Source organism: Salminus brasiliensis, chromosome 8 (genome assembly GCF_030463535.1).
Source record: "Salminus brasiliensis chromosome 8, fSalBra1.hap2, whole genome shotgun sequence".
Classification (NCBI taxonomy): Eukaryota; Metazoa; Chordata; class Actinopteri; order Characiformes; family Bryconidae; genus Salminus; species Salminus brasiliensis.
This window is the reverse complement of record NC_132885.1, coordinates 13074967-13102052: the sequence shown is the minus strand read 5'-3', so window position 1 is coordinate 13102052 and position 27086 is coordinate 13074967. Positions and strand designations below refer to the sequence as shown.

The 27086-nt window shown below is 42.4% G+C and overlaps 1 protein-coding gene across 2 annotated transcripts in view; it reads right to left on the bottom strand.

Annotated features, from left to right (window-relative positions):
- Window positions 1–7668: 7668 nt before the first annotated feature.
- nrp2b (neuropilin 2b) overlaps window positions 7669–27086 on the bottom strand; it is an 89425-nt gene continuing 70007 nt past the window's right edge. The window contains exons 12-17 of one of the 2 annotated variants that reach the window (XM_072685662.1): window positions 25992–26135; window positions 22825–23090; window positions 22157–22253; window positions 20019–20051; window positions 10756–10818; window positions 7669–9774 (exon numbers count right to left, since the gene is read on the bottom strand). In XM_072685662.1, the coding sequence (XP_072541763.1) occupies window positions 9470–9774; window positions 10756–10818; window positions 20019–20051; window positions 22157–22253; window positions 22825–23090; window positions 25992–26135 (908 nt within the window). In that variant the 3' untranslated portion in view covers window positions 7669–9469. Of the gene's footprint in view, window positions 9775–10755; window positions 10819–11172; window positions 17236–20018; window positions 20052–22156; window positions 22254–22824; window positions 23091–25991; window positions 26136–27086 lie in introns of those variants that run through there. The other variant, XM_072685663.1, reaches the window with a different exon arrangement.

Genomic DNA, 27086 nt, shown 5'->3' with positions numbered 1-27086 from the left:
GAGTGTTCAGCAGCTGATGGCTGTGACCATGGAAGCACACATACACACACACTGGGCCCATAGACTGTCCTGCTGAAGCCTTTACTAGACCACAGAGTGGTGCTGGAAACTTCTGGAAACAGATTGTAGACATGAATGAGAGGAGGGAAGGAGTGTCCACATGACTGAACAGACAGTAGAGTACAAGGGCCCAAGTGTGTGTGTGTGTGTGTGTGTGTATGGGTAAAGTTTCAGTGCCAATGCATCTGCCCAGTGTACCCATTCTCACCATCTGTTCACTGCTGCCAAGAAAGCTATTATTCAGATCAAAGGCTTGGCTTCTACTAACATGCCCCCTTCCACAGACCCTCACAAACGGACAGTTTTGCTGGGTTTTTTACACTGAGTCGTGGCTGGTGTCCAGTTTTGGCTATGTTATTTAAGAAATGGTAAATGGTACTAATTTGTAGCATAGACCTTTACTGTAATTAAATTTTTATCATTGTGACATAAGAGACCCCATTCTTTTTCAAGGGAAAAATTAAATCCTATGGGATCCGTCCAGCAAAACTCTTATAAATGGGTGCAACAAAGGATTCTTGCAGTGTTGCCATAGAAGAACCACTGCTTTTGTAAAGGATTTGTGAGTTTAAAGAACCTTTGTGATCAACTGAAGGGTCTTTAAACCTTTTTAAGGTTCTTCAATCTCTTTTACAAGCATGGTTCTTTAGGGAACCAAAAGAGGTTCTTCTATTGCATATATTTTAGATTTTATTTTGCATTTCAGCCACAAAAGCACACTCTTAAAATGAAAGGCTGCAAAGGGTTATTTGAGTGATGCCTTAAAACAACCACTTTTGCTTCTAGCCATATTTGTAATAGAGATGTGCGAGTGTGACAAACATTTTTAAGATTTTTGGAACCTTCATGTTCTTTCCCAAATTAAAAGATTTCTCACACATCTCTATTATATGAAATGGTTCTTTATTGAACCAAATATAATTCTTTTATAGCGTTGCTCAATGAGCTAGTTGTAGCACCATTTCATTTATGAGTGCATGAGTGAGGTCAGACACTGGGTCACAACCGCCACTCCAACCTACCCCTGAACTACCTGCAGAATCTCTCTGTCGGGTTGACACCTCCATCAGGTGTTTCTGCTCATGTGAGATGAGACCATTTTGATCACGTGGAGTCACATTCATGTGCCACTGACAATCTCTTATGCTTGACCTGCACTCATCTTTCACCTCCAGATAAGACTGATAGCCTTGTCTGGATGTGTTTACTGAACAGGCCTTAATCACTGACCTTTCTATGGACTGTTTTGGCTGTGCTCAGCTGTCTCCTGAAATTGCTAATACATTTACCTCTGAGAGACTTCTTACATCAGTATTTGATTAAGCCCAAATTATTTTAAAATTGATTAGTTTATATTATTAACTAATGCATTTATTCATTATTATCTAACTTTTTGTATGTTACTGTTTTGCTGTCCAGTGTCAACCAGGAGGTTTCTTCCTCTTGCCCTGAGGGAGTTCTGTGAAACTGTCTGTCTTAGCATGCTCACCAGGGGCTTGGACCTGGATTTCTGTAAAGCAGCTTAGTGACAATATCATTTCTGACAAAGTGACTGAAATGTAGAATGGAATTGAATCCCAAATAGTGTGATATTCAGTCTTGCTGAACTACTCTATTTGGCTTCTAAACTTCATAACAGTTAATTGGTTTAGAAAAAGATTTTGCTTTTGAACCGTAAATTTAACACAGTAATGAAAACATAATTATAGCTTAATTATCAGAAATCAGAAAACCCATCCACAGTGTGCAGTCATTACACGGCTGACTGTTACTGGCTGTAGACTTAGTTTTTTTTTTTCATTCTAGCTGGCTTGGAACTGATGCTGGTACCCGAGTGCATTCTGGTGGCTCTTGTCAGAGAAGTCTACCAGCATGAGCTGATTGGGTAAAATTAAAGTTTGAGCCAAAAGTGAATGCATCATGCATTCCAAAAAGAAGCTGCAAATTAACACCAGAAAAGTGCATTTGCTGAAGGAAACGCAGAATCATTGCCACTTCCAGGCAATCATTCTAAAGCTAATATTTAGGCTACATGGTTTTGGCAAGTGGCTCCTATAGGGTTTCTGGGAGGTTGTTAGGTGGTTGATATGGTGTTGCTTCGTGGTTGCTAGGCAGTTTCAATGGAATCCCAGTATTTGCTATGGAATTGCTAGGTGGTTGGTAGATGATATAGTGTGGTTTTGTATCCCAGATGGTTTCTATGGCCTGCTAGGAGGTTGCTGTGGAACCCCAACTGTCCTATTAAAACTCACAACCAACTAACAACCTGCTGTTAAAAGGGTGCTAATATCTTGTAAAAAAATGGGAGGAGTTAGTCTGAAAAGCAATAAAAAAAAATATAAGGCCTGAGGATAGTTAAGGGATATAATGGATACCAGTATAGTTGTAAAGTTGCTTTGCACTGTGCAACTATATTAATGCAAATAAGCAGTGGGAGGGGTAATAAATGAGCTTTATTCTGTTAGCGTTGCTTTAGGACAGTTAAATTAGACATCACATCCATTACCTCACACTTTTCATGCCAGATAGAGAGAGAGAATGGAGAGGGAGCAGTGGAGAGAAAGAGTGGAAATCCACAGTGAACAGAGAAAATAATCATTTCTCAGAATGGCTGTCAAAATGTCAGCTACAAAACTCTGAGACTGCAGTTCAGCGGCATCATAATGTAGAGCGTAAGAGTGCCATTTTACTGCTTCTCTCTCGCTCTCTCTCTGTCTGGAAGAAAGGAAGGAGAAATATGAGCAATGAATGGGATGTCTAATTCAACTATCCCACAGTTACACTAACAGAATAAAATGATGCATTATTTATACTGCAATTAAGCATCCCCTTCTACAAATTCATTTCTCACACAAGCCCTCTTTCCCTCTGTCGCTCCCTCTCACTATCTCCTGCTCTCACACAATCGCGATCATTGCTTTTTCAGATCGGAATTTGATTATCTTCTGAATAAATAATCAACAGAAAAGATGATTTATAATGTAATAATAACAGAAGACATTTTTACAGCTTCAATATAACAACGGCTTTCTCTTTTTTATGACCGTCTTGAAAAATACATTTGGACGAGCATAATTTTCTGCGAAAACAAACTGAAAAAACTGTAATTTGATTTTGCCAGAAATGGTGGAGTCGAGGCCTTGGGAAAGACTGTGAGCAAACTGAAAGCTTGGTTTCCAAACTCAAAAACTGCCTATCAGGGGGCACCTCCACACATTTCTATGTGGAACAACACTCAGATGGAAGTGGAGAGAGGAGGGCAGCTCACTGTGCTTTTAAAAGTGGTAAATTTACTTTGGGTGGGAGAGATAATTGTGGTGCAGAGCTAAATGTACTACAAATTGTCCCTGCAGGTTTGGTGCAGATGGAGTGATCCTCAGTGTCACCCACACACCATTTTACAGCTTCACAGATGCTTTGACTTAGTCACGGAGGCGCTCAATGACATATCCAAACAAGTCATTTGCAGTGTTTGCCCAAAGGTAATGCCAAAAGACAACCGTCCCTTAACTTCTTAATATATTATAAAGGAGATCCACTAAATTTTAGTAAGCTGCTGTCCAATGAAAACCATGTATCTTCATTTTTGTCCGTTTTCAGTTCTCTCCATGGTTTGAACCATGTAGATGCTCTGTACTCTGTGTAAATATTTTTGGATAAATGGACCAACAGAAATGCTCACAATTACTTGGAATACATTGACTTCCATTTAAAGTTAAAAATATTTTTGCCTGCTCCTGTTAAGTCACCCTTTTGGAGATACATGTTTTTCATTGGACTGTGATGAAATAATTAATCAGTAATAATTTCAGCAACTTCAAGCAATGCAGTTCAGTACATCAATTTTTTATTTTCTTTTGTAATAATGTGCATGTTTAAGATTGTAAAGGCAGTCGCATTAACCATTAACCATTAACGTAGTGTTAGCTGGCCAGGACGTTAATGCCAGCCATTGTTTCAACCAAACGAAGCAGTTGTGTCATAACTGTCCGTAGTTCAAGCATCAACCATTCCTACTATTCTAATCCATTCCAACCAGTCAGAACTCAGTAGCAGCAATGCTAGCGTCACTATTGGCCGCTTACTGTAGAAAAATGGAAATATATAGCTTCGTTTTTGTTGCTTTTGTTGTGAAATACATCATTCTACTTTCCAAAATGAATGATTCTGGAAGTATTTAGACACTATTTTAACTATTTCATCTCTATTCACCCCATTCATTGAAGTCTCATTTGCAGACTCCCTCTAGCATTTCATGTTTCATGTCATTTTTTTATACAAAGGCTCTCCATGTCAGTGGTTTTATTGCTATGACTGATGTATGATGGTGTATGATACATGTAGCGCATTCGTTGCAAGTCTCTTGCCTTTCGCATATGATAATAAGCCAGTATTATAATGTGAAGTACATATGCAGAAGAATTAGCATGTAGTTTGGCATGTAGTCTGATTTAGACTACTTAACTACCTTCTCTTCAAAATATACAGTGAAATCTGTTGAAAAAAAACTATTATAGAGGCTTTAGCACTGATTGATCGCTATGGTGCAATTTTTTAAAAGCTATTCATTTTTTTCAACTGACAATAGATATCTAGGGCTCGTCCAGATGCTAACCGTAAACTACAGAATGATGGCCCATTCTCAGGCCCATTCTCCATTTCAACATGTGCAGTTATTAATCTTGAGACTTACCATCTACTTTAAAGATGTTTAATTCCTGCTCCTCCTCAGCCTGTGTCCTTCAGTAATTAAAAAGAGCAGTGACAACAGTAGTAGAAGCATTTCAAAGCAACACCAATTAAAAAACAGAAACACACTGGAGCAAATCCATTCACTCTGATAAAAGGGAAGACTTAAGGTACTTCTTACGCAATGGCAACCTCAGGAGACCCCTGGGGAACATTCAGGAACCTACTGGCCCTGGAACGAGATAAAGCAGAATAACCTAAAACCAGGTGTGTCAGATGTTTTGTTCTGAAATATCTCATAAGCAAACTGGCTTTTCATCATCATGTCCAGCCCAAATGAAAGCAATGTGGATAGACAATCAGAATCAGACGTTGCTTTGAAAACAGGTTTTCATGAAAGCGGTGATAAAATGCGCCGTCAGTGGAAAGATCTTTCCGTCCGTTATTCACCCAAACTTTACAATGTTTTTCAGACAAGGCTTTTTAATAGAGGAAGAATCCTTTCGCTTTGAAGTGCTTGCAAGTGACTTGTGGTGTGCAGTTTTGGCTGGAGAGTGGAACAGAAGTGCTGCTTTGAGCTGACCCACATAGCCAATGCCATCCGCAATGGCTTTTAAGCAAAACTGAAGCTATCTAATAAGCCCTGGCATCGTTTGCCCTGGATTCAACCACTTGTGTTAGAAGGTGTCAGTCAACGCAGGAACAATCCCTCAGCAAACAGACGACAGGCACTTATTGGAGTCAGGACACTGAGGAAAGTCCCTCTCTCTTCTTAACTCATCATCAAACAAGTGCATACGCACAGACGCGTCCACAAACAACTCCGGTCCCTCATCAGTGGCCTATCAGTCCATCTCTCAGCCATCTGCTACTGGGAGACAGTTTGAGCTCCGTCCAGAAAGAATCCCAACAGCTCTCTCTCTACTGAACCCCTCCCACCCTGTGCAGTTCCTAATGAACCATTTGTCTGTATAAAAAGCACACCCCATTCAGGCTGACTCACACTTTGAGGAAGTGTAACTAGCGACCAAACAGTTTTTTCTGTCCATGCATGTTCATTTGCTTATAATTTTATGTCTTTAAAGCATTTTTCAGCCAGTGTTTCTAGAGCGTTGGCCTTTTCATAAAAGCATGTGCTTTGATAGAGAGAAAGCTGCAGAGAAAGAGGGGAAGAGGAGAATTTAGCTTTGATGTTTTCTAAAGATTTGGACCTTCTTGAGTAACTGCCTCCGTACTAAAAAAAGCAAGGACAGGCCCAAAATGCTTTCAGTATAAATATTTTGTCGCTGCCATGCAAAAACCTGCAAGCCTAGTTTTGCTGGACCACCCAGCTGCATAGAATTATCAATGACATTTTAATAAGGGTGAGTTTATGGGGTGTATATCTATATATCTATATACACATTATCGGCATTTAGCAGACATTACATTACATTATCAGCATTTAGCAGACGCATCTTATCCAGAGCGACTTACAAGGTTACATGTATTACAGAGGTGGGTCAGTGTAGTGTTAGGAGTCTGGCTCAAGGACTCTTATTGGTGTAGGGCAGCGCAGTCACCCAGACTGGGAATCGAACCCCAGTCTCCCACATGGTGAGGTAGCCCAGTGGCAGGTAGTGGTGTTATCTGTTGCGCCACACCAACCACCATATACACTATATTGCCAAAAGTATTTGCTCGCCTGCCTTCGCACGCATATGAACTTCAGTGATATCACATTCTTAATCCATTCATGTTTAAATGAGCATACGTTTTAACGCTATTATTGTACTTTTATAACACCATGAAACACAATGGCTCTCGTTACATCCTTCCTTCTTCCTCTGTGCATGGCGCTGTTTGATGCTGTGAATCGTCTCCCATTATGTTGACATGATGCTAATGAAGAGCAATGGCAGGAATCCACGCCATTGCGCATCCCTGTGAGTCACCTGACTGCTGCTTTATTGCGTTATTGGCTTGCAAGCTGTCAGAATCCAGAACAAAGTAATTACGCAGACGGATCATTAGACAGGACGGCAACAAACGGCCAAAAAACGTTCCCGTATGCTGGGATCTGGATTTCCTCATAGGAGAAGCTTTGAGCAAGAGAAAAAACTTTGAGAGAAGGCTTCTCTGTGGCAAAGAGCAGACTCTGCTAGTATGTGTTGTATGAATTTGCCTGGAAGTACATCTATTTAGTCCATGTTCTAGTTGTTTATTATGCAGCTGGGTCTGCCAGAATAACAGGTCTGACCTTCATCAGGATGAAAGAATGAGAGGAAAATGAAGGGGTACCATTGCTAAATCTCTCTGCATATCCTTGTTCTCTCTGTGGATGTCCTTTACTTGTCTATTATCAGAATATGTGTGAGCTGCTTTGCATGGCTGCTCTTCTTTGCAACCTCTTAAAACTGACAGTGTGTGTCTCTGAGGGCCGGCGCTCATGTCCCCGCTCACTCCACCTCGGGCGCGGCCTCCGGAGGCTGCGGTTTGATACTGATTTTAGAGAACATGATGAAAGCTTACTAGATAAAAGGTAAAGCCCTTATACCAATGTTTTTGGTTTTTCCCTCCAAGATCAGAGAGCACTGAGGCATATTTTACATTCTGCTGTTTCTCCGAGCCAGGGAGGAAGAGGAGGATGAGAGGGAGGAGAAGGTGAAAGAGGTTAGCTTTGCTGGCAGCATGTAGGTTCTGAGAGGGGTGGTAGTGTGTGTTTGTGTCAGCAGGAAAAGCGATGAGGGTCAGGCCGCAGGGCAGTTTACAGCTTTAATCAGATGATGACTAGCTCCTAAATGAAAGGCTCTGCTGTGCTGAGTAATTTGGGAGTAAGGGAATGAGACTGATACGTCAGGGGAGTGCGAGGTGATGGTGAATGTTCTAGGAACAATGCCAACACACACAAACCACCCAAGAAAAATAACAACTCAAACATCAGTTATTCATCCTTTATTAAATAATAATAATAATAATAATAACAATAAAAAGAACATTTGTCTGTACAAAGTCTACAAACAGCAAATTCTGAATGATCTGACCAGTGCCGGGATGTCCATGTCTTTTGGTGTTGGCCCCCTGTCCCAGACAGAAGAGGTAATACTTTCACAGCTCTGCAGCTAAGCTAAAACAGGTCAGAGCTCCAAGGCACTTGGAAAAGAGTCAACAGAGTCCAGTGACAACAGAGCTGGACACACCGTATCTCTCTCTCTCTCTCTCACTCTAATTGTTCTTTCTCTCTCTCTCTCTCTCTCTCTCTCTCTCTCTCTCTCTATCTCTCTCTCTCTCTCTTACTGTCTCTGTTTGTCATTCATTCTCTCCCTTGCCAGCTGAGCAATCCTTATCTGCTGCAGCTTTCAGGGCCTCCTAATCAGTGCGTCCCTTCACACAAGCTCCCACAACTCCCAGCATGCCTCTGTGGGGTGCTGCGGGGGCAGCCAATGGAGAGATATAAGCTCATTTTTAATGCATTCACTCTCTCTCGCGCGCTTCACTTCCAGACAAACATGTTGTGAAATTTCCACCCATTCTTCGGGTTTACAGCAAACCTGCTCTCTCTCACCCTTCCTTTCCAACAGCCTGTAAATATAACACATGTAGTAAACAGAAAGCGTGAAATGAAAGAAAGCGTAAGGCCCGATTCCACCAAGGCCCCAGAGGTTTTAAACCCAAGAACTGGTGTTTCTCAATGGCTCTCCTCCAAAGACAGTTCGCTTAAGGCTCAAGTGTGGGTCCATATAAGAGGCTCAGGGATCCCCCCCCTCCAGCTTCATCACTGAAGTCTCTCTCTTTCCACACCGAGTCCATTTGTTTCAAGGTGTGGGGTGGGGTAAAGGAGCTAGGATGAAGTAAAAGTGGTCAATCTTGTCTGCGGGTGAAAGAGCCTCTTCTATCTCCTCGGTCTCTTGAAGTTAGTGGCTCCAAGTTCTTCGCAATCCATAGGTTGCAATTAAACACAAATTTGCAATGGCTCACACAGTGTTGCACTATGTGTATAGATTAAACAGTCAAAAGCAAAAGAAACACCATAGACAATCCTAATACTTAAATCTAACTTACTCAGCCAAAGGATTTTCAACCCCCCTCCCAACGTAACACCACGGTTTCATTTCTTCATCTACCCGCTTCCGGTAACGACGGCTAACGCTTCACAACAAAAACAGTGTTCTAAACAGACTGAACCCAAGCGTAAGACTGGCGTAAGAAGGTTTCGACACAGCTCAAAAAAGATGGCTGTAAATGGAGGATGGCTACGATAACTTAAGCGGATGTGCATAAAGACACAACTAAACAATGTCCACGATCTTCTAGGCCACGTCTTTCACGAAAATGGAGGCCAAGGTTTCACAAGCGATGATCCGTCTACAAGGTCCTAGTGCCACTTCTAAACTCCCATTAACCACTTTTAGATTTTTTTCTTATCTTTACAAATCTATATTCATATACACTTCTTTTATTTATTATTTACTTATTTTCTGTTGTTGTTTTTTTGTTTGTTGATTTTAGTTTTTTTGGACTAGGCATTCGATTGATATGTGTTGATATCTTTTCCCACCCACTGAGCAGTCCACTGGGAGCACCTCAAGCTAAGCAGAGATAGAAATCTTGCTTGGAGACAGTGGCATGTGGGCCATGGCAGGAAAGCGAGGATCGTTCCCAGTCTTTGATTGAAGCAGGCGCCCGTTTGACAACTGGACAGAGAGAAAGAGTCAGCGGAGAGGGGACATCCAAACTCTCCTCAGGCCTCGGAGCAGCAGCGCTGCTGGTTGATTTTCACCTTGTGCTTGATGCCGTCGTACAGCTCGAAGTTGTAGTTCTCCAGCGTGGTGGAACTGCGCGAGGACAGGCCGTTGTAGGAGCAGGTGCAGTAGAGCAGCAAGCCGGCACACACCGCCCCCAGCAGGACGCCCAGGGAACTCATGACGATGATGGTGACCAGAATGGGGTCCAGCGTTAGCAGCCAGGCGTTGTCCTTCTCAGAGATGCGCGTCACTGGAGGGCCACGTGAAGGCCCGGGGGTGCTCCATGCAGAGAACGGAAAACCTGGAGAGATGGAGAACATGTTCAAGCACCTTTTCATAATAATCTAAGCAACAGAACATTTACATTATATAAATATGAATTATATATATATATATATATATATATATATATATATATATATATATATATATATATATATATATGTGTGTGTGTGTGTGTGTGTGTGTGTGTGTGAGTATTATTAGGGAATATTATTAGGGAATCTCGCATCACTTTACATGGATGGTCCATTATAGATGCCTCATAGATGCTCACCTGACATTTAACTAACATTCAACTGAATATGTATTAAATGCAACTGAACTGAACTAAAGTTAAATATAAATGGCTGTCTCCTGAATGTAACTCTAAACCTAACCCTAACTTTAACCTAAACCTTAATATCTTACCCTAACTCTAACTCTAAAAGGGTAAGGTGAAGGTTAGGGGGTTATTCATAATAATTATATTCATTATAATTATACAGTTCAGTTGCATTTAATACATATTCAGTTTACATTTTAGTGGAATGTCAGGTGAGTATCTAAAGTGAACCATCCAAGTAAAGCATTACCAGGAAACCTTCTGTACTCTTCAGAATGGGATTTGAAACTACCATGTCTATGTACAGATATTCTAGAAACTAGAGATTTTTGGCTCTACAGAGAAAATGTGGTTTTGAGAAAACTGAATGTAGAATTATATCTCAGGAAACATGCTTCATTTGAGGGAATGGTGCCATTATAACAAAGGAAAAATACATATTTGGATATTCTAGTCAGCTTCCAGTAGAAACAAGCTTTTCACTGATGTCTGACATGACATGACAGAGAAAAGCCTTCATTAAATGTGCAAAATTTTTGAAAAACAGTTTGACGTAAGTAAAATGGAATTGATAAAACACACTGTAGCAAACACTGTTCTGTCGAGTTTTGACATTTTTATGATTATAGTCTACACGAAGGCATGTTATACAATCTAACACACAACAGAGAGCCTTACCTTGATCTAGGCGGTCTCTGTCATGGAACAGAGGAATGTTTCCAAATTCAACAGGTCTTCTCTCTAAATGGAAAAACACAAGCAGTGGAACATTTAGTGGAGTTCAACTAGAGAGACCACAACAACAAATAAAAGAACGACCTCATGTGTTTTTGCCAAATGAGTCAGTGTTGCTCGCTGTGACTAAAGCACTAATGGCATGAAAATATGAGGCAACACTGAATAAGCAGCCCCAATACCGGACTGTTTATTCGCTGCTCACTGAAGCTCTGACACATTTGCAGTAAATTGCAAAATGCAGAGGTAGGGAAAGTAAGCACCATCAACAGCACCAAAATGAAGGTGTGTGCAAGGTCATCTGCAATCAGCTAACAAATGTACCAAATGAGGGCTGTGGTAAAACACTCCAACACCCAGTTTGTAGAAAAATATCACTTTATTATTACATTCCGCACAACATTTTCCAAGACCATGAAATTCAACAGGCTAAAATATTCCTCAAATCTTTTGAAACAGGCTGAAGTGCAGTATGAGAAATGGCACATAAACAGACGATCACAGTCAAGGCCCGATATACACGAAGAGAGAATGCTGGGTGCACACAGTCACAGACCTTTCAGAGCCTTCACCAAAAAACGTGGAATTGCAGCAGAAAAGTAAATGACGTTACCACATAGCTCATGTTCGGTAAACATAAAAAGACCCAAAACCAGACAGCCTGGCTTCCATTTTCTAAACCTGCTGTCCGAAAAAAAGCGCTTAATCATTAAAAACCAAACACCAAAATCATCTCAAACCGACTCAGCTTTCCTAAAACTCTTAAAAATAAAGGTGCCACAAATTGTTCTTTGAGCAATGGCATAGAAGAACCACCTTTGGTTCCATAAAGAACCATGTTTGTCATAGAGACAGTGCATGAGTGTGGAAAACTACAACCAGTGAAGGTCCTGAACTTTATCAGACCTAATGTCTCATAGTCTTAAAATAGTTCTTGGCTTTGACTCGCAGTTCCAGGAAGCCACTTTAACTGGTACAGAACCTTTACCATAGGCTGAGGTTCTTTAAAGATTAAAGAACCTCTACATAAGGTACAAGGTTTCTATCACATTTACCTGGAATCGTGTGCTCTAACCAAGAACAACTTGGGAACCTATATTTTCTGTGAGTGTGAGATGTCAGGTATGATTGGGTTATAGATTAAGGAACCTCAATTTAAGGTAAATGTTCAATACTAAATAAAGAAACATTTTTCCTGAACTGGACATTAGGAACCTTTATTTTTAAGAGTCTAATTGGATTAAGCCTTTAAAATGTTCCTTACACTCACACATCGTCTCTATTACTAACAAATTTGGTTCATTGTGGAACCAAAAGAGGTTCTTCTATGGCATCCCTCAAAGAACCCTTTGTGGCACTTTCATTTTTTAGAGTGTAGAACAGCTGATTTTTCAGAAGTAACATTTCAGACCAGACCATGGCCTCCTTGCTCCGGCTCTGAGGGCTGAGAGCATGAGCTGAGAGACAGACTCTTGGCACTGTGAGGCTACAGTTCGGGCTAAAGGGCCCTCTTAAGTGCTTTTTCTCGTTAATATTATTTGAGGGACGACAAAAAGGAAAGAAAGAATGCTTACGACAGGCTTAATAAAACGTAATCAGACACATTATCTAATTAGAAATATTAAGAGCTTCAAAAAAATCTCAAAGGAGGCAGCCAAGGCAGATCTAAAAGCACATCACAACCATTAGATTGAGGCTTTTTTCCGGCAAACATTTCAGTTTCATGGAAAAAAATTAAGAAAGAAAGAGCAACTGATTCCCTAAGAAAGAAAAAGATCATAAATAAAAGACAAGTTAAAGCTGACACTCCTGTAGAAATATTGAATACACAGAATGAATAAAGAAAGTGGGTGAAAAGGCCCTATGTAAATGAACAATACAGGCCTGTGAGCTTGTGGAGGCTGCAATGAGAAGCCACAAAACAAGGAACTGCAGGAGAGAGGGTGTTCTCTTATCTGGACATTTGACAGTGATCATTATACTGTACAGCACTGTGCAGATGTTTTGGGCACCTAGGCCAGATCACATTAAAACAGTAAAGTAAACATAAATCCAGTACAAAGTAACCAGAATTTCTCATTTAGTGTGAGCTAGCCTAAGGAACAAAGCTTGCAGCTTCCAGATTTCTCTTGGACGCCCATAGCTGGCGCATGGATTTGTTCAATTGCATCACCAGTTCACCTGATTTAACATCATTAAACACTGATTTACCAAACCAGGTGTTGGATGATCCTAAAAAACATAATACTTGACTCTTGTAATAAGAGCACTGGGGATGCTTTAATGAACACAGTGGAATGAAACCAATGCTTTATAATATCTGTATTTATATTAGTGTCTTACTGAGCAAATAAACCTGTACTGCCCAGATAATGAGCTTTTTAATCCTCACAGATGCCTAAACCTTTGCACAGTACTGTACAGAGGTGAGAGGGGTTTTCTAGTTTTCCAGCATTCTCTTTTGCATTGTATCAGAGACACAGAACACAGGGAAGTGGGTGAAGAAAGAAAAGAGAGATATGGAGCCTTCATTACAGCAGACTGACCTGATAAATGCTCTTGGCCAGTGTTTTAGCTCTGCTCTCACTGAACAAATGTCATTGTAATTTCAACTTTAAACCCAGTCAAATGTCTCCAACAATGGCTCTAATGAGAGCCAGCAGTGCGCATGACAGACAGCCTAGCTTCATTACTGTGGCTTTAATTCAGTTAACAAGCATGTGCCGGGATTAGGTAAGAGAATGAAAATGGAGAATCGGGGAGGGGGAAAAAAAGAGAGAGAGCAAGAGAGAGAGAGAGAGAGAGAAAACGGCAGGAGAGAGCGAGAGAATACTCGCTCCTAGCTTCGTCACGGGTCTGCCAGGTCAGGTGCTTTCTCTGGCTGCCTGCGAGGGGCTTTCATGTGCTTTTGTGTTCTTAAACAAACCCCTTCAGACTCCGGGCCGAACCGGAGCGGGCCTATCTTTAGAGCGGCCCCCTTTAGCTTTGATCTCCCCTTCCATCTCTCCACACATTCTTTTGTGAAGAGCAGATTAATGGGGAGAAAATGGCCAGCGTCTCCATGATGGAGGATTATTTTCACCTATTGCCAGATGGAGGACATAACAAGATAGTGGGATTTGCTTTCTCCTTTAATCCCCGAACGCTTCGGATGCTGCCAAAACCTGAAGCGGCTGCCTGACAGGCTGCTGCTGCTGCCTTTTCTCCTTTGCTTCTTTTTTTTTTTTTAATGATGGATGGTGCCTCAAACTCTTTATGGCTAAAAAGGAACAATATGTTTATGGAGAGGTCTTGGGTGGAATGTCCATGAATCTCCCTCTAGGCTGTGTATCTTGGCCGCATTGCGTGTTTGTTCTATATATTATGAAGGTCTTATGATTCACACTAGACATGTGAGATCAGTACATTCTTGGATGATGATCCTTGGGCCATCCTAGATGTTTCAACGTTACAATGAATTGCAGTGAAGCATAAAAAAGGCTTTCATCACCAGGTACCAGGTTGAGAAGTTTGAACCATGGTAAACATACAAATGCATGTATTACAGTGCACACACACAAAGACTGGTCTGCAATTTCAATGCATTCCCAGGTAAAACTGTACAAAAGAAACACTTCTGTATATTTGAGATACAGACTTGTAAAGAACCTCAAGAAGAAACCAGCAGATTCAACACAGGGAGATGTGGAGCAAGGACGGAAAGTTGGACTGCTGTGCTGTGCAGTTTCGACACATATGGAGCCAGAGAGATATCTCACTCTCTGCAGTGCCATCAAACATGCTGAAGCCCCACCACTGTCAAATGTAAAGCACAGCAGCAAAGCCGCACATTCCCCGCTTGAATTCCACTCAGAAAAAAACAGTGAGTAGGAAAAAAAAAACACACACAGCCCGTAGCAGTCAAACCCTCGAACCAGTAAAAGAAATGAAACAGTTAGAAGAAACATTAGCACTGGCTCTTAGAATAAGCCGGACATTAATCAGTGCAACAGTCATCGGCAAATGCATTTCATTTCATTCAGCCTTTCAGGTAGCAACCATGACAAATTAAATTGGGAATTCCACAGATTTTTCCAAATTTCTGCATAATTCAGTGGTTGAGATTTAAATTAATTCCAGTATATTATATGTATATAAAGAAATTCCGGGCGGCCCATTTCTTAACAATTCACGGTGGTGTTGACTGTAAAGCGGGGTTGTGATGTCTACAATGCAAATATTGTCATTTTTATGAACTATCCAAAATCAACACTTCTACATATTGCTGTCCAATGAAAAACATCTCCAAAATAGAGGTCAATGTAGAATAAGAGTTGAATCTGAGTAATTTAGAGTATTTCTATTGGTCTATTCATCCAGAATTATTCACACAGTGTACAGAGCAGCTACAAGGTTCAAACAGTGGAGAAAACTAAAAACAGACAAAAATGGAGATACATGGTTTTCATTGGACTGCAGCGAAATTTTATGTTAACAATGTTAAAATAGTGAATAATAGAATAAAAGTTTTTGGAGAACTATTTTGTCATGTAACGCCCTGCTGCATACACCTCTCAGCCCAGTTCAATAAATAATAATAAAAATCTATCATTGAACAGTGAATCCGGCATTGTATTTGTGACCAGTTTGTGTAATAACATTACAGCTTTAATAGGCATTAAACTCTTTAGACAGCAGACAGACGTCTGATTCCTATCACCACCACAGTGAACAATTCTGATTTGATGAAATTCTCTAGAATAATTAATTTATGCAGAAATTCTGGATGGAATTCCCCTTTAAGTTGAATATAAAAATATTACAGAAAATAAGTAGCATATAAAGAGTAAAGTACATTTAGTAAAGTCCATTACTGAAAAAACGAGGCTCTATAGTGACTGGCGTTCAACAGCCCTGTGCCACTTGTGTGTTTAAGGCTAATGACGCGACTGAGCGATCGTGGGCTTTTTAGAGGTGTAGTCTGGCTAAGGCAGGATCGAGTGACTTTTGCATAAAGACGGAAAATGAAATCAGACCTTTTTTGAGATTTTCGTAGGTGTACCAAAGCAGTGCCTACAGAGCTTCAGGGATGGTATGGAAATCGAAAATTTTAATTTACACACGAACAGACACTTATAGATCCTCCTTCTCAGATAAACTCTTCAGGATGGAGATGGGAACACTGTCAGTGCTGCACATCTGGGGTACATAGCTCACATACACACCTCATACAATCAAACACTCTCACACAGAGAAAGACACACACATTACAAGCACCCAGCCAGCCACACACAGGAAAGACTGCTTCCAAGAAACCAAAGGATTTGTTACACTGCTGCCTGCCATAGCCTGAATGCATCTCTTTCACTCTATCACTTGCTCTCGGTCTTCCTCTCTCTCGCGCTCTCTCTCTATGTCTGTCCCTCTTCTCTCACTCTCATGCTTGAGTTTTAAGAAGCACCTCTCTTTAAACGAAGCTCATCTTTTGTCATGTCAGAAATGTGTGTGTGTGCATTCTGCAGTCCACATGCAAATGCTGCCTTGTGACGCAGTAGTATCCTTTTGCCCTTCTCTTTCCGCCTCTCTCATATGCTGTCTCTGTTTTCTCTCCATTCTCAGTCTCTGTTGGCAGCGGTGACGGCGGCCCTTCATCACCGGGCAATAGGATTGGTCACGAGCAGGGGATTAGAACCCTGCAAAGTCAGGTTCCCATCGAAAGAGAGAGAGAGAGAGGCGAACACATCACACACACACACACACACACACTCTCAGAGACACAGAGGTGGCTTCCTGTCACTCAGGATTGAGGCTGTCTCTTCTTTCCGGTGAGCAAATGGCAAAGCCAGAACTGCCAGCGCAGCGCAAAAGGGTTCAAGAGGGCAGCATATCCCCGGCTCTGCTGCCTGAGCGCGTCCTTCTTTATTCCTTCCCACTCTAACACTTTCAAAAGTCTCCATTCGCCAGCAACAGCAGCGCCCCAGTCCTCCAAAATAAAGAAAAAAAATCCCTCCTGAAGGACACCGCACTGGGTCTCTGTGCCTGTCGGTTAGTTACGAATCCGCAGGAGAATGGACAGAGAGAGAAAGAGAGAGCGAACGAGAGAGCCTCGGTGACCCCTTTCCACAGTCTCCATCTCTCTCTCTCTCTCTCCTCAGCACTGCGAGCATGGCTCGTGCTTGTCTAGTCTAATAGTCAGCATGGGCTCCACCCCAGGCCCGGCCAAGCCGCTGCTGGGGTACTGCGTGCTCTGGTAGGCCACCGAGTGCTGGCTCTTCTTGGCGGCCAAGTGGTATCGATGGCAGCACAGCGCCATGACCAGCGCCACGGAGGCCAGCAGCAAGAGTGCCCCCCCTCCGGCTATAACGTAATACCAGTAGGTGGGCATGGGCTGCAGGGACACCGTAGTGTCCACAGTGGGGTCACTCCTGCCAGGTAGGCCTCCCCCTGGTGGAGAGACACAGAAGAGTTGGCTTGGGGTAGAGAAGCATGCAGACTGCAGAGCTTATAAAGCCAAGCTTTAGATTTTTTAGATTTTTGAAATCTGCTTCATTTTTCCTTGGCTCTGATTGGCTGCTGCACAGAAAAGGGAAAACAGACAGTTGCTGCACACAGACAGGCAGATGCGCATGCGTGTTGCCTCGCCTTAGCCCTAGCCTTGCACACGGATGACCGGGTTATTTTTTGTGTATTGGTGCTTCTTTTTTTGGAGGTGTTTAGTCTTTTGAAGGCTATATTGGACCTAGTTTTAATGGAGTATGAATAGACATGATGTGTTTATATGGAGGTTTAATAAAGCTGATGTTTACCTTTAATAAGCATTATCTTGCAATTGGGAAAGTAGTGTTTTCATATTTGAGCATATGTCACAAAACAATATTAGGCTCAATAGAAGACAAAGGGGCAGGTTTCCAGATCTAGATTAAGCATAAGCCAATATTAAATAGGGTTTAACAGTATAACAGCACTGCTGTAGCAATGTAATCTGAGACAAGCCCTAATGCATGCCACCAGCACCAAAGTCTTACAGCAGCACAGCATTTATTTTTTAAAGCTATATACTATATGGACAAAAGTATTGAAACACCTGCTCATTCACGGTTTCTTCTGAAATCAATGGTATTAAAAGAGTTATTCCTGCTTTTGTTGGAGTAACAGGCTCTACTGTCCAGGGAAGAAGGCTTTCTACTAGAGTTTGGAGGTGCATTGCTGTGAGAATTTGACTGCATTAAGTGACAAGAGCATAAGTGAGGTCAGAAGGTTAATTGATCTACACCCCACTTCATCCCCAACTCTCCAAGTCATCCCAACAAGTATTGGATGGAGCACCATCATTCAAAGAACACAGTTCTACTGCTCAACAGCTCAGTGCTGGAGGGCATTATACCCCATTAGGCATGGAGCCAATAGGGTCATGTTATCAGCTCCAGAAAGTCCTATTCTATTGGTAGTTGGCTGTGTGTGCAACTCAATTCAGTAGCTAAATGCATTCATTTGAAGGTGTGACCATAAACATTTGGACACATATTTGTATGAGTGTATTCAGTGGTCTAGGGTGGAGCCCTTGCTGACCATTAAACTCTGTGCTATGTATAAGTACGCATGCACATGCATGCATGTTCTGTAGAGGAGAGATGTCCCCTTTTATTTGGGTATTTATACGTGTGTGAATGTGTGTGTGTGTGTGTGTGTGTGGGGGGGGGGGGTGGTGGGTATGTGTGTGTGTGCAGGCTGGTCTTTTTCAAGGCTAAAACTTCTGTTTTCTTGCATGCATGGATCTGTGCCAGCTTCGTCTGCCTCAAGCCAAACTCCTCCATGAACCCCATCCAGCATTGCAAGGAAACAACTCACCCATCTTTTCCACACACACACACACACACACACACACACACATAGACAGAATCTACCAAACCTCTGCCATCAAAAGCCCTCCACCACCTTACTCTAATCTAATCTCTTGTCTGAGAACTGGGAAATAAAACAAGCGTGTAATTTGGGTTGTCTGTGTGTCGGGCTCATCTCTCGTGAAGCTGTCGGAGGATATGGGCAGCCAGTGAAACTAAAACGAATCCCGCCAAGAGGAGTCAGTCGCACATTGCTTTTGAGTGCAGACGATTCCATATATGGGCAGAGAGAGAGAAAGTAAGAGAGAGGGAGAGAGAGAAAGGGAGATGGCGAGAAAGAGCAAGGTAGAAGCAGAGAGATGAAGAGGGACAGAATTTCACAGAGAGATAGAAAGAGAGTGATGACACTAGTGGATTAAGTCATTATGGAGCCTGCCACCCTGTACATTAAGGGGGGGGGTATCTGGGGGTTGTGGCAGAGTGCTCCTTGAAGGCACTGCTCCAGCCACGGGGCATATCCCTCTCACACCATAACTCCTATAAGCTTACTGCAAATAGCGGACAGCTCTGTATCATCAATACAGTGCAGAGGTAAAACACACTACAGGAGGAAACCTTGATGGATGATGCAATACACTGCCATCAAAAGTTTGGGGACACTCGCTTTTCAAAACGTCTGAACATATTTACGTTATCTTGTTACACAGGTAGGTGAATGTAGTGTTAGTAGTCTAGGAATTGAACCACAGTATGCCACAGGTAGGGCGGTGCTGCTACCTAATACACTAGACTGTACAATACAAATTAGTGTATTCATTATTGCCTACTGTATCCTTATTTAGCAATTCGCTTCAATACACACAAAGCTGGGCACTGCAAAATACACCCAAAATATTAGCAACTGCTTTCTGTATCTTAACAGAGTGTCCCCAGATTTGACAAGGCTGCGTATGTGCAGTGAGAACATGGTAGTGTATCTGCATGGAGGCTGCAATCCTTATCACCACACCGACAGCAAGCATCAACATCAGACAGAATGTTTACCAAAAAACTAAGCTTCTGTTGCATGCTGGGATAGTGTCCATGCTTAGGAAGGTGAAGGTGATGATGATGGCGAAGGTGATGATGTTGGACGCGATATTGAAAGTCACTCAGCACATGTCTCCCACACTTTTTTGCCAGACATAATGGACCTGATTGGGCCTGATATAAGTGGGTTCATAAGCAGTGGCTCTATCACACCTAAAGGTGCAAAGCTGGACCAACGCAGGGTCTCCTCAGAGCCAATCAGCTGCCACAAGCTGTGCTGGGCAACAAGCAGGAAGCACGGACATCTGCACAGGAATATGACAGACATTTGCACAAGAATATGACAGGAAGACTTACCCGTCATCTCTGGTGGGAAGGCAGGGAAAGGTTCTGAAATCAGAGAGAAACAAAGAGAGTGTGAAGAGCTGATGAAAAAACAAACAAATCAAACACAACTTTTAATTCAATAGATAGAATTGATAACGATTCAATACATGTCTAAAGTGTCTAAAAAAGGGGCCTTATGTCATCGGTTTTCCATTTCTAGTTAATTAACCCCCTAACGCAGCAAGGCTTTTTACACACTAAGGTGTACTAAGGATTACTTAGTAACTACAGGGACTTCTGTACAAACTGGTGGGGCTATTCTTTGGTAATAGTAATAGCACTTTCAGTCCACAGGTGGGCCATAGGCTTTTTAAGGGTTAAAGCATTCGAAAGATGTTACAATGAAACACATTACAGTATGAAATGTGTCCAGAAGTTCAGCATCAGTGTTTGAAGTGGACAAATCTATACAAATCTATATCCTTGCTGCCAGACTAAAACCTTATAAAACGCATCTCTAAAATAGCAACTTTCATTGGTGCTCAAAGTAAAAAATATTTTATTCCAGGCCATTCTGGAGTAGTTCTATTGGTTAAATCGTCATGAGATTTTGACACAATATAAAGAACAATTGCCAGGCTCAAATTAAGTCAAACAGTAAAAAACAGCAAAATGGAGATACTGAAACTGGATGTAGCCGATTTTATGTCTTTTTTTTAATACCAAAACTGTTTGTTTCTAAAGCGAGGCAACATCTGCCTGGATAAACACAGGGATGTGAATCCGAATGGGACTAAAATGATCAGAGTTCATAGCCCTGAGAGTAGGTAGCCCTGCCTGTAATTTTCTCAGAGGACGAGAGAGAAAAACACGGCAGATCCAAATGGAAATAAAATCACCACAGAATTACCCCAGGACCCCATGTAAATGTAATCCCGTCTGAACAACGCTTATGTTTGTATATAGGGTAAAGACACGCTTGAAACCCTTGCTATTGTGCCACAAGTAGAATGTTTTAATGAGCTGGGGGTTCGGTTCTTTTCTGGCAGAAATTTAGCAGACTGACTTTGATTAAAAATATGCATTAATCTTTGGCAATGCTTGCCTCAGAATGAATACTTAAAAAACAGATGCTAGTTGACTAGAGCATAAAGCATCCTTCCCTTCTGGAAGCCCTTCAGCTCCTCACAAACACATTACAGTGGTGAAGAAGGCTAAGCTGGTGATGGTGTTTGTGGGTTTGTGTGTGAGGAAGATAGGGAGTGGAAGAGAGAGAGAGAGAGAAGGAAGGAAAGAGAGAGGAGACTGTAATTGGGCTGTGTATAATTTGGCAAAGAGTGGAGTGTTCTGATCCACAGCCGTGATTGAGGAGTGCTCTGCACATGCTCAGAAAACAGAAAGGCTGTTTAGAATGGCTGGAATGCAGACACAATTAAAAAGGAGCGGTGCAGAGAGACCAGGCTGGCAAGGGTGCCAGGACTGGGGTGTGCATGCTGAACAACATTAATTGATAAGAGCGCTCCCAAAGCTGGGATTAGGAAAGGATGAGGGTATGCAAGTATATATGTATGTGTGTGTGTATTGGGGGGGAGGGTGGTGTGTGTATGGAACTGCTGCTCTAATACCATGGTTCAATGCAATGCTGCAAATAAACAAAGCGTTTTGGCAGGCTGGCCTTTATGTACATCTTGGGCGTGACTGAAAGGTCTACAGAGGGAAGCTCATGTTTTTGCCTATAATAGGCATTCGTACCATACACATGCACTGCTTAGCATCAACTTGAGCGAGCAGCTACAATGCTACAAACACTCGGACTCCTCTGGGACATCCGAAGGCATACAAAAAAAAACTCGCCGTGTTTTGTGACCGACACGTCGGCTGTCTAGTAATTCCCTGCTTCAGCTTTGGAAGGCTCTGTTTACAAATAAGAGAGAAGACGGAAAAAATCTGATGAAACATAGATTAGGATCTGAGCCCACAGGGCAAGAGTGGCCTACTTTCCAGCGTTCGACATGAACGGAGAATTTTGAAAGTGCCTTCCGTCTAGCAAACCTGTTTTTTCCCCCCACAGTAAGTGTTGGTCCTTCTAAGAAGCATGAGCATGTGTGAAAGTAGTGTGATGCGTCTAGGAGGGGCGAACAGAGTGAAAGAGAGCATTCAGGACTTACCAGTGCACTGTTCCAGCTCCGTGCTGGTACTCATGTGAATGTTGTCGATCCAGATGTGGCCTCGGCTGCCGTGTTCGAAAAAGCCCTCGATGACAACCTGATAAAGCATGAGAGGGGTTTGGGAGGGGTAAGGGAGAGAGAGACGGGTAAAAAGACAGGGAAAGGGATTGAGGGAGGGGAACCATGATGCAAATAGGTACAGAAAGAAAGAAACAGAAAAAAGAGAATTAAGGCATGGAGTAAGAACTACTGAACATAATTACTTCAGAAGCTCTTAGATACTAAAGTAGTACCAGTACTACTACTAATAATGACTACTACTGTTACTACTAGTACTATTTACAGGATCCAGTAGTAGAAAAAAAACCCTAAAACAACACTGACCTTCAATAAATACACTGTAAGTGTTCCAAAAATAATAATAATAATAATAATTTAAAGATCATCATCAACACAGACCCCATTGAACAGCTCACATTTTCTGCCAGTAGCTATTATTATTGCTGTTGTTGAATATAACTAAAGAGAAACTTTGCCTAAAATAAAAAGACTTGTATATTGTATGAATAAGAATGTATATTGTATGTATAAACATATACTCATATCTCACATATCACACTTCTCTGTGTGTAAGAAGCTGCGATATAATATAGGGGTCATTTTCTCACCTGGTATTCTTTGGGTGACTGCGGCAGGATGGCACGTCCCTCTCTCCACCTGTGGCCCTGCTCACCCCTCAGTGTCCACAGCAGGGTTTCATCATGGTCGTGGTCTCGTATCAAAACCCTCAGCGTTCCCTGAGCCTCTCCCATTAGCTGGTAGAGGAAGAGCAGGCAGAGTGGTCCCCTCTCAGGCCCTACTGGTGGGCTTAGTAGCCTGGCCCGCTTGTGCTCCGTCTTAGGACTCGCAGCCAGGTACAGGAAATTGCCATAATCTGCACAGATAGTGGGAGAAGAGTGAGCAAAGAGACCTTTTCTCTTCAGGGCATTATGGATTTTCTGTCTTGCTAAACACTTGGTGGTGGTGAGACTGATGATAGTGGTGATAGTGCTGATGTGTGATGATGATTACTAGCCCTGAACTTTATCATTGAAAGGAAAATTCAGACAAAATTTAGCCACATTTCTCTAGAAAAATCGAATTTACCCAAAATCATCCCATGATCAGCTTCGTTTGAAGAAAAGGTAAAGCCATGGAAATCAGTTCTTTCACTATACTGGGTTTCCTAGGTTTATTATTCTGTTATTAATCAAAAAGCAATTATTTGGTTTAGCATATTTTGTGGAGTCCCGCAAGGTTCTATTTTAGGGTCTATGAAACTGATGTTAATTATGTGAGAACTGCAGCTACAAGGGTGAAGAACTACAAGGTACAGAATTTTAAGGAGTTAAGTTTGTCTCCTTACAGCGAGACTGACAGAGCTACAGCTACAGCAGTGGGCTCTTCACCAGCTGAGGGCTGTGGTGCACCGCTAAACCCAGCGGAGTGTCACTGTATCTTTCATTTGCACATCCGTCGCTATCATCAGAAGATCTGTGCTAAATAGATCACAGGCTTCTAAGTGCCGCCGTCTATTTTTAGCCCTCCTTTCTTTGCGTCTCAGCATGGCACCGTGACTTGAAGTACACTTCGGTTTATGTCCTATTTATGTTCTGATGAATAATAAATAAATGATCAGGCTGGTTCTCATCCTCAGTCAGCAGAGGAAACATGGAATGTGCTTTCCAAACAAAAGCTCCAGCATTATTTTGCAGACGAGGAGTGCTTAGCCTCGGCAAAAATCAAGTTGGCTACTTCTAAAGTGCGGATGACACTTCAGAGAGAGAGGAAAGGTTGAGAGAGAGGGAAACTAGGTTTGGGAAGAAGAAGATAGGAGGGAGGGAGAGCGTGAAAGAGAGAGAGATAGGCCAACAGAAGAGTTGATCTGAATGGACAGCATGGCAGAAAAAATAAACACTTCTCCAATATAAACATCCTCTTATCCCTGAAAGGTGCCACAATCTTGCCTCTTAAATAATACAATCCTTAAATAATACAATCTTCACTCCTCAACCTCATGAAGCATAGTAAACCTCTGCTGTACCATAACAGTCACAGATCATAGCAAGCTACTGAACATCTGAGAAGGCAGATTAGACTTCTGCCAGTGTTTGCTTGTGGGTTTAATCCATGGATAAACATTTTAGAGGAGCCTAACTCACTGTGGAGGAGAGACTGTTTGGCCCAGCAGTCTGCTCGGCCTACGCTCTTAAAAATACAGGTGCTTCAAAGTTTTTTTTCTGAACAATGCCATAAAAACACTAAAAGAAATACATGTGTGAGGAACCTTTTAAAGGTTTAAAGATGTCTATGGTTCTTCACAGCTTCTTTACTAACAGTTTTGAAATAAACTAAATGTGGTTCTTCTATGGCATCCCTCAAAGAACCATTTATAACACCATTTTTTTTTGAGTGCATATGGGCACAGCAGGGCGGGATAGGCTGGTCTTTGACTTGAGCATCACTGGAAACTTCCCCATCAGAGTTAATTAAGCTGACACAACCTTTAACCCTCTCACCTCCTCCATGGTTGGAACGTTAAGGTCTCAGTGCTCCATAATGTGAGTAGCGGTTTTCTAGAAGACCCCTGTGCTTCAGTTCATGTTCATCTGCTTAATGGATGTGGCTGAACCATAGACTGAGTGAGTTAAACAGGTCAGGTCAAACTAAAGGTCAGCGAAATCTTTGTTTGGGAAAGGTATGAAATGTGAAGTGACTAGAGTGTGAGAGAGAGAGAGAGACAGAGAGAGAGAGAGAGCGAGAGAGAACACTTAAAAGGGAAAATCGGAGGCCCTGTTGATTTTGGAATGTTTTAAACAGACGTGAATTCTTTCCTCTCTGCACCTCGTTCCCTCTTTAAAAGCCCACAGATGGAAAACAGAGCAAGAGCTTTTTTTTAAATCGTCCTGACAGAGAGTGCGGACAGAGGAGATCCTCAAGAACAGAAAACGCATGTGTGTGTGTGTGTGTAAAGACTGTGTGATGATTTCTGGAAGAACTTGTCCTTTTATTTCCCAAAGGGATTTAAAAGAGCATGAGTAGAAACAAGGGGGATGAGCGGATGGTCAGAGCAGACAAAGAGAGAGAACGACAGCGGCTATTTTCAGACCTCTGCTATCACATTAATTACACTATAATAAGAAGAAGACAGGCTGCTGAAGGATGGAGTGTGTGTGGGTGTGTATGAGTGCATGTATATATGAGTGTGCAATTTCACCGGGGCAGCCTTATTACATTAAGCCCCGCTCACACCTGGCATTGGCACAGGTGTTGCGTGATGTGGTTATAAGAGGTCATAAGAGGACAGCACTAAGTACAGGTGGGAATGGGGTCCAATGCTCCTTGGACACTCATTGTGATCCAATTCCTCAAGCCAACATTAAAGGTGGTTTGGGAAGCATGATCTTCATTTTTTGATTTTCTTATCCCTGGTCAAGGTCACAGTGGGTATGGACCCATAGCCAATTCACTTACTATGTGTATTTTTGGGAAGGTTGGAGGAAACCAGAGAAAACCGGAGTATGTGGAGCAAAGACGCATGGAAACAGGGAAAACACACCAAATTTCTCACAGACAGTGACTGGAGTAAGCACTGAACCCACAACCCAAAGGCTGTGTGACACATGTACTCCGTGTGGTGCCACCACGCTGCCCTATTTATGCAGCAGGTCTCTTCCCATTGGCACAAACCTAAACCCCAGCTGTAGGGTGCAGAATGCTGAACTACGCCTTTACCTGCTGCTTCACTGACTAATGTTGCCATTAAGTTCTCAGCTGCTACGAAATGTTCCCATACCTTCAGCTCCCAGTGGCAGGTCCATATTGGTGCCGGATGAACTGTGCAGTGCCCAGTTCAGGTCAGCCGTAGGGTCATGAGTCCAGCCGCACATATTCTGCTCAAAGTCACACAAGCCGCCCAGAGACGACAGAGTGGTGGGGGCTAGAGAGAAAGAGGGAGAAACAAGATAAGTTACATTCATTACTTTCAGAAAACCCATATCCTCCAGTCTAAATTATACAATTATACACATACAGACACACACACAGACACACCCCAAGAGTCCATGTTTCATGGCTTTGATCAATGCCCTCTGCCTCTGGCCTGTGAAATCCATATTCCTGTTCCAGAAACTCAACAGGCCTAGAAAGCAATGACTTTCTATCTTTCTACCACTGGTCTGTGTGTTTCTGTATATGTATGCAACACCTGACCTCACCTCTCTCTGTGTGCACTCGCAAAAAAACACACACACACATCTAATTGTAAAGGATTTGTGAATATGTGCATATTTACAGCAAAGTTCTCCAATTAAGCCGAGCAAATGCATGAATGCCCGGCTTACACGATTTCTATTCCCGGCTTCTGTTCCTCAGTTGCTGTCAGCACTTCCTACCCGCCGTGCCGCCGTTCGGCATGCGCTCATTCCAAATAACATCAAACACTTTGCAGTTTCATTGAATAGCTAATCTGGCTGGCACTTCCGTTATTTCCGTGCGCTCGCAGAATGCTGAGGTCTAGCACCTTTCCTCTGTCTCTCAGCTCCTATCAGCTCTGTTTGCGCGGTCTGAGTGGGTGTGAGAAAGTTTGGCAGGGTCTGATCACAAGCCCCCTCACTGCAGTCTGCGAGCCATAACTAGCATGCACACACGCTGAGGTGTATTCTATTTACAGTATGACTGATGACAGCTGTGGCAGCTGTGGTCTGAAGGTTAGAGAAGTGGGCTAGGGATCAGCAGGTTGCTGGTTTGATTCCCTGGACTGGCAGGAACAGTGCTTTCCTCTGCCTCAACATTCATAGCTGAGGTGTACCCAACCCCCAATTGCTCCCTGCCCAGTCACTGAACACTTGAAAATGACGATGCTTCAAATGTTTTTTTTTTGAGTGATGCC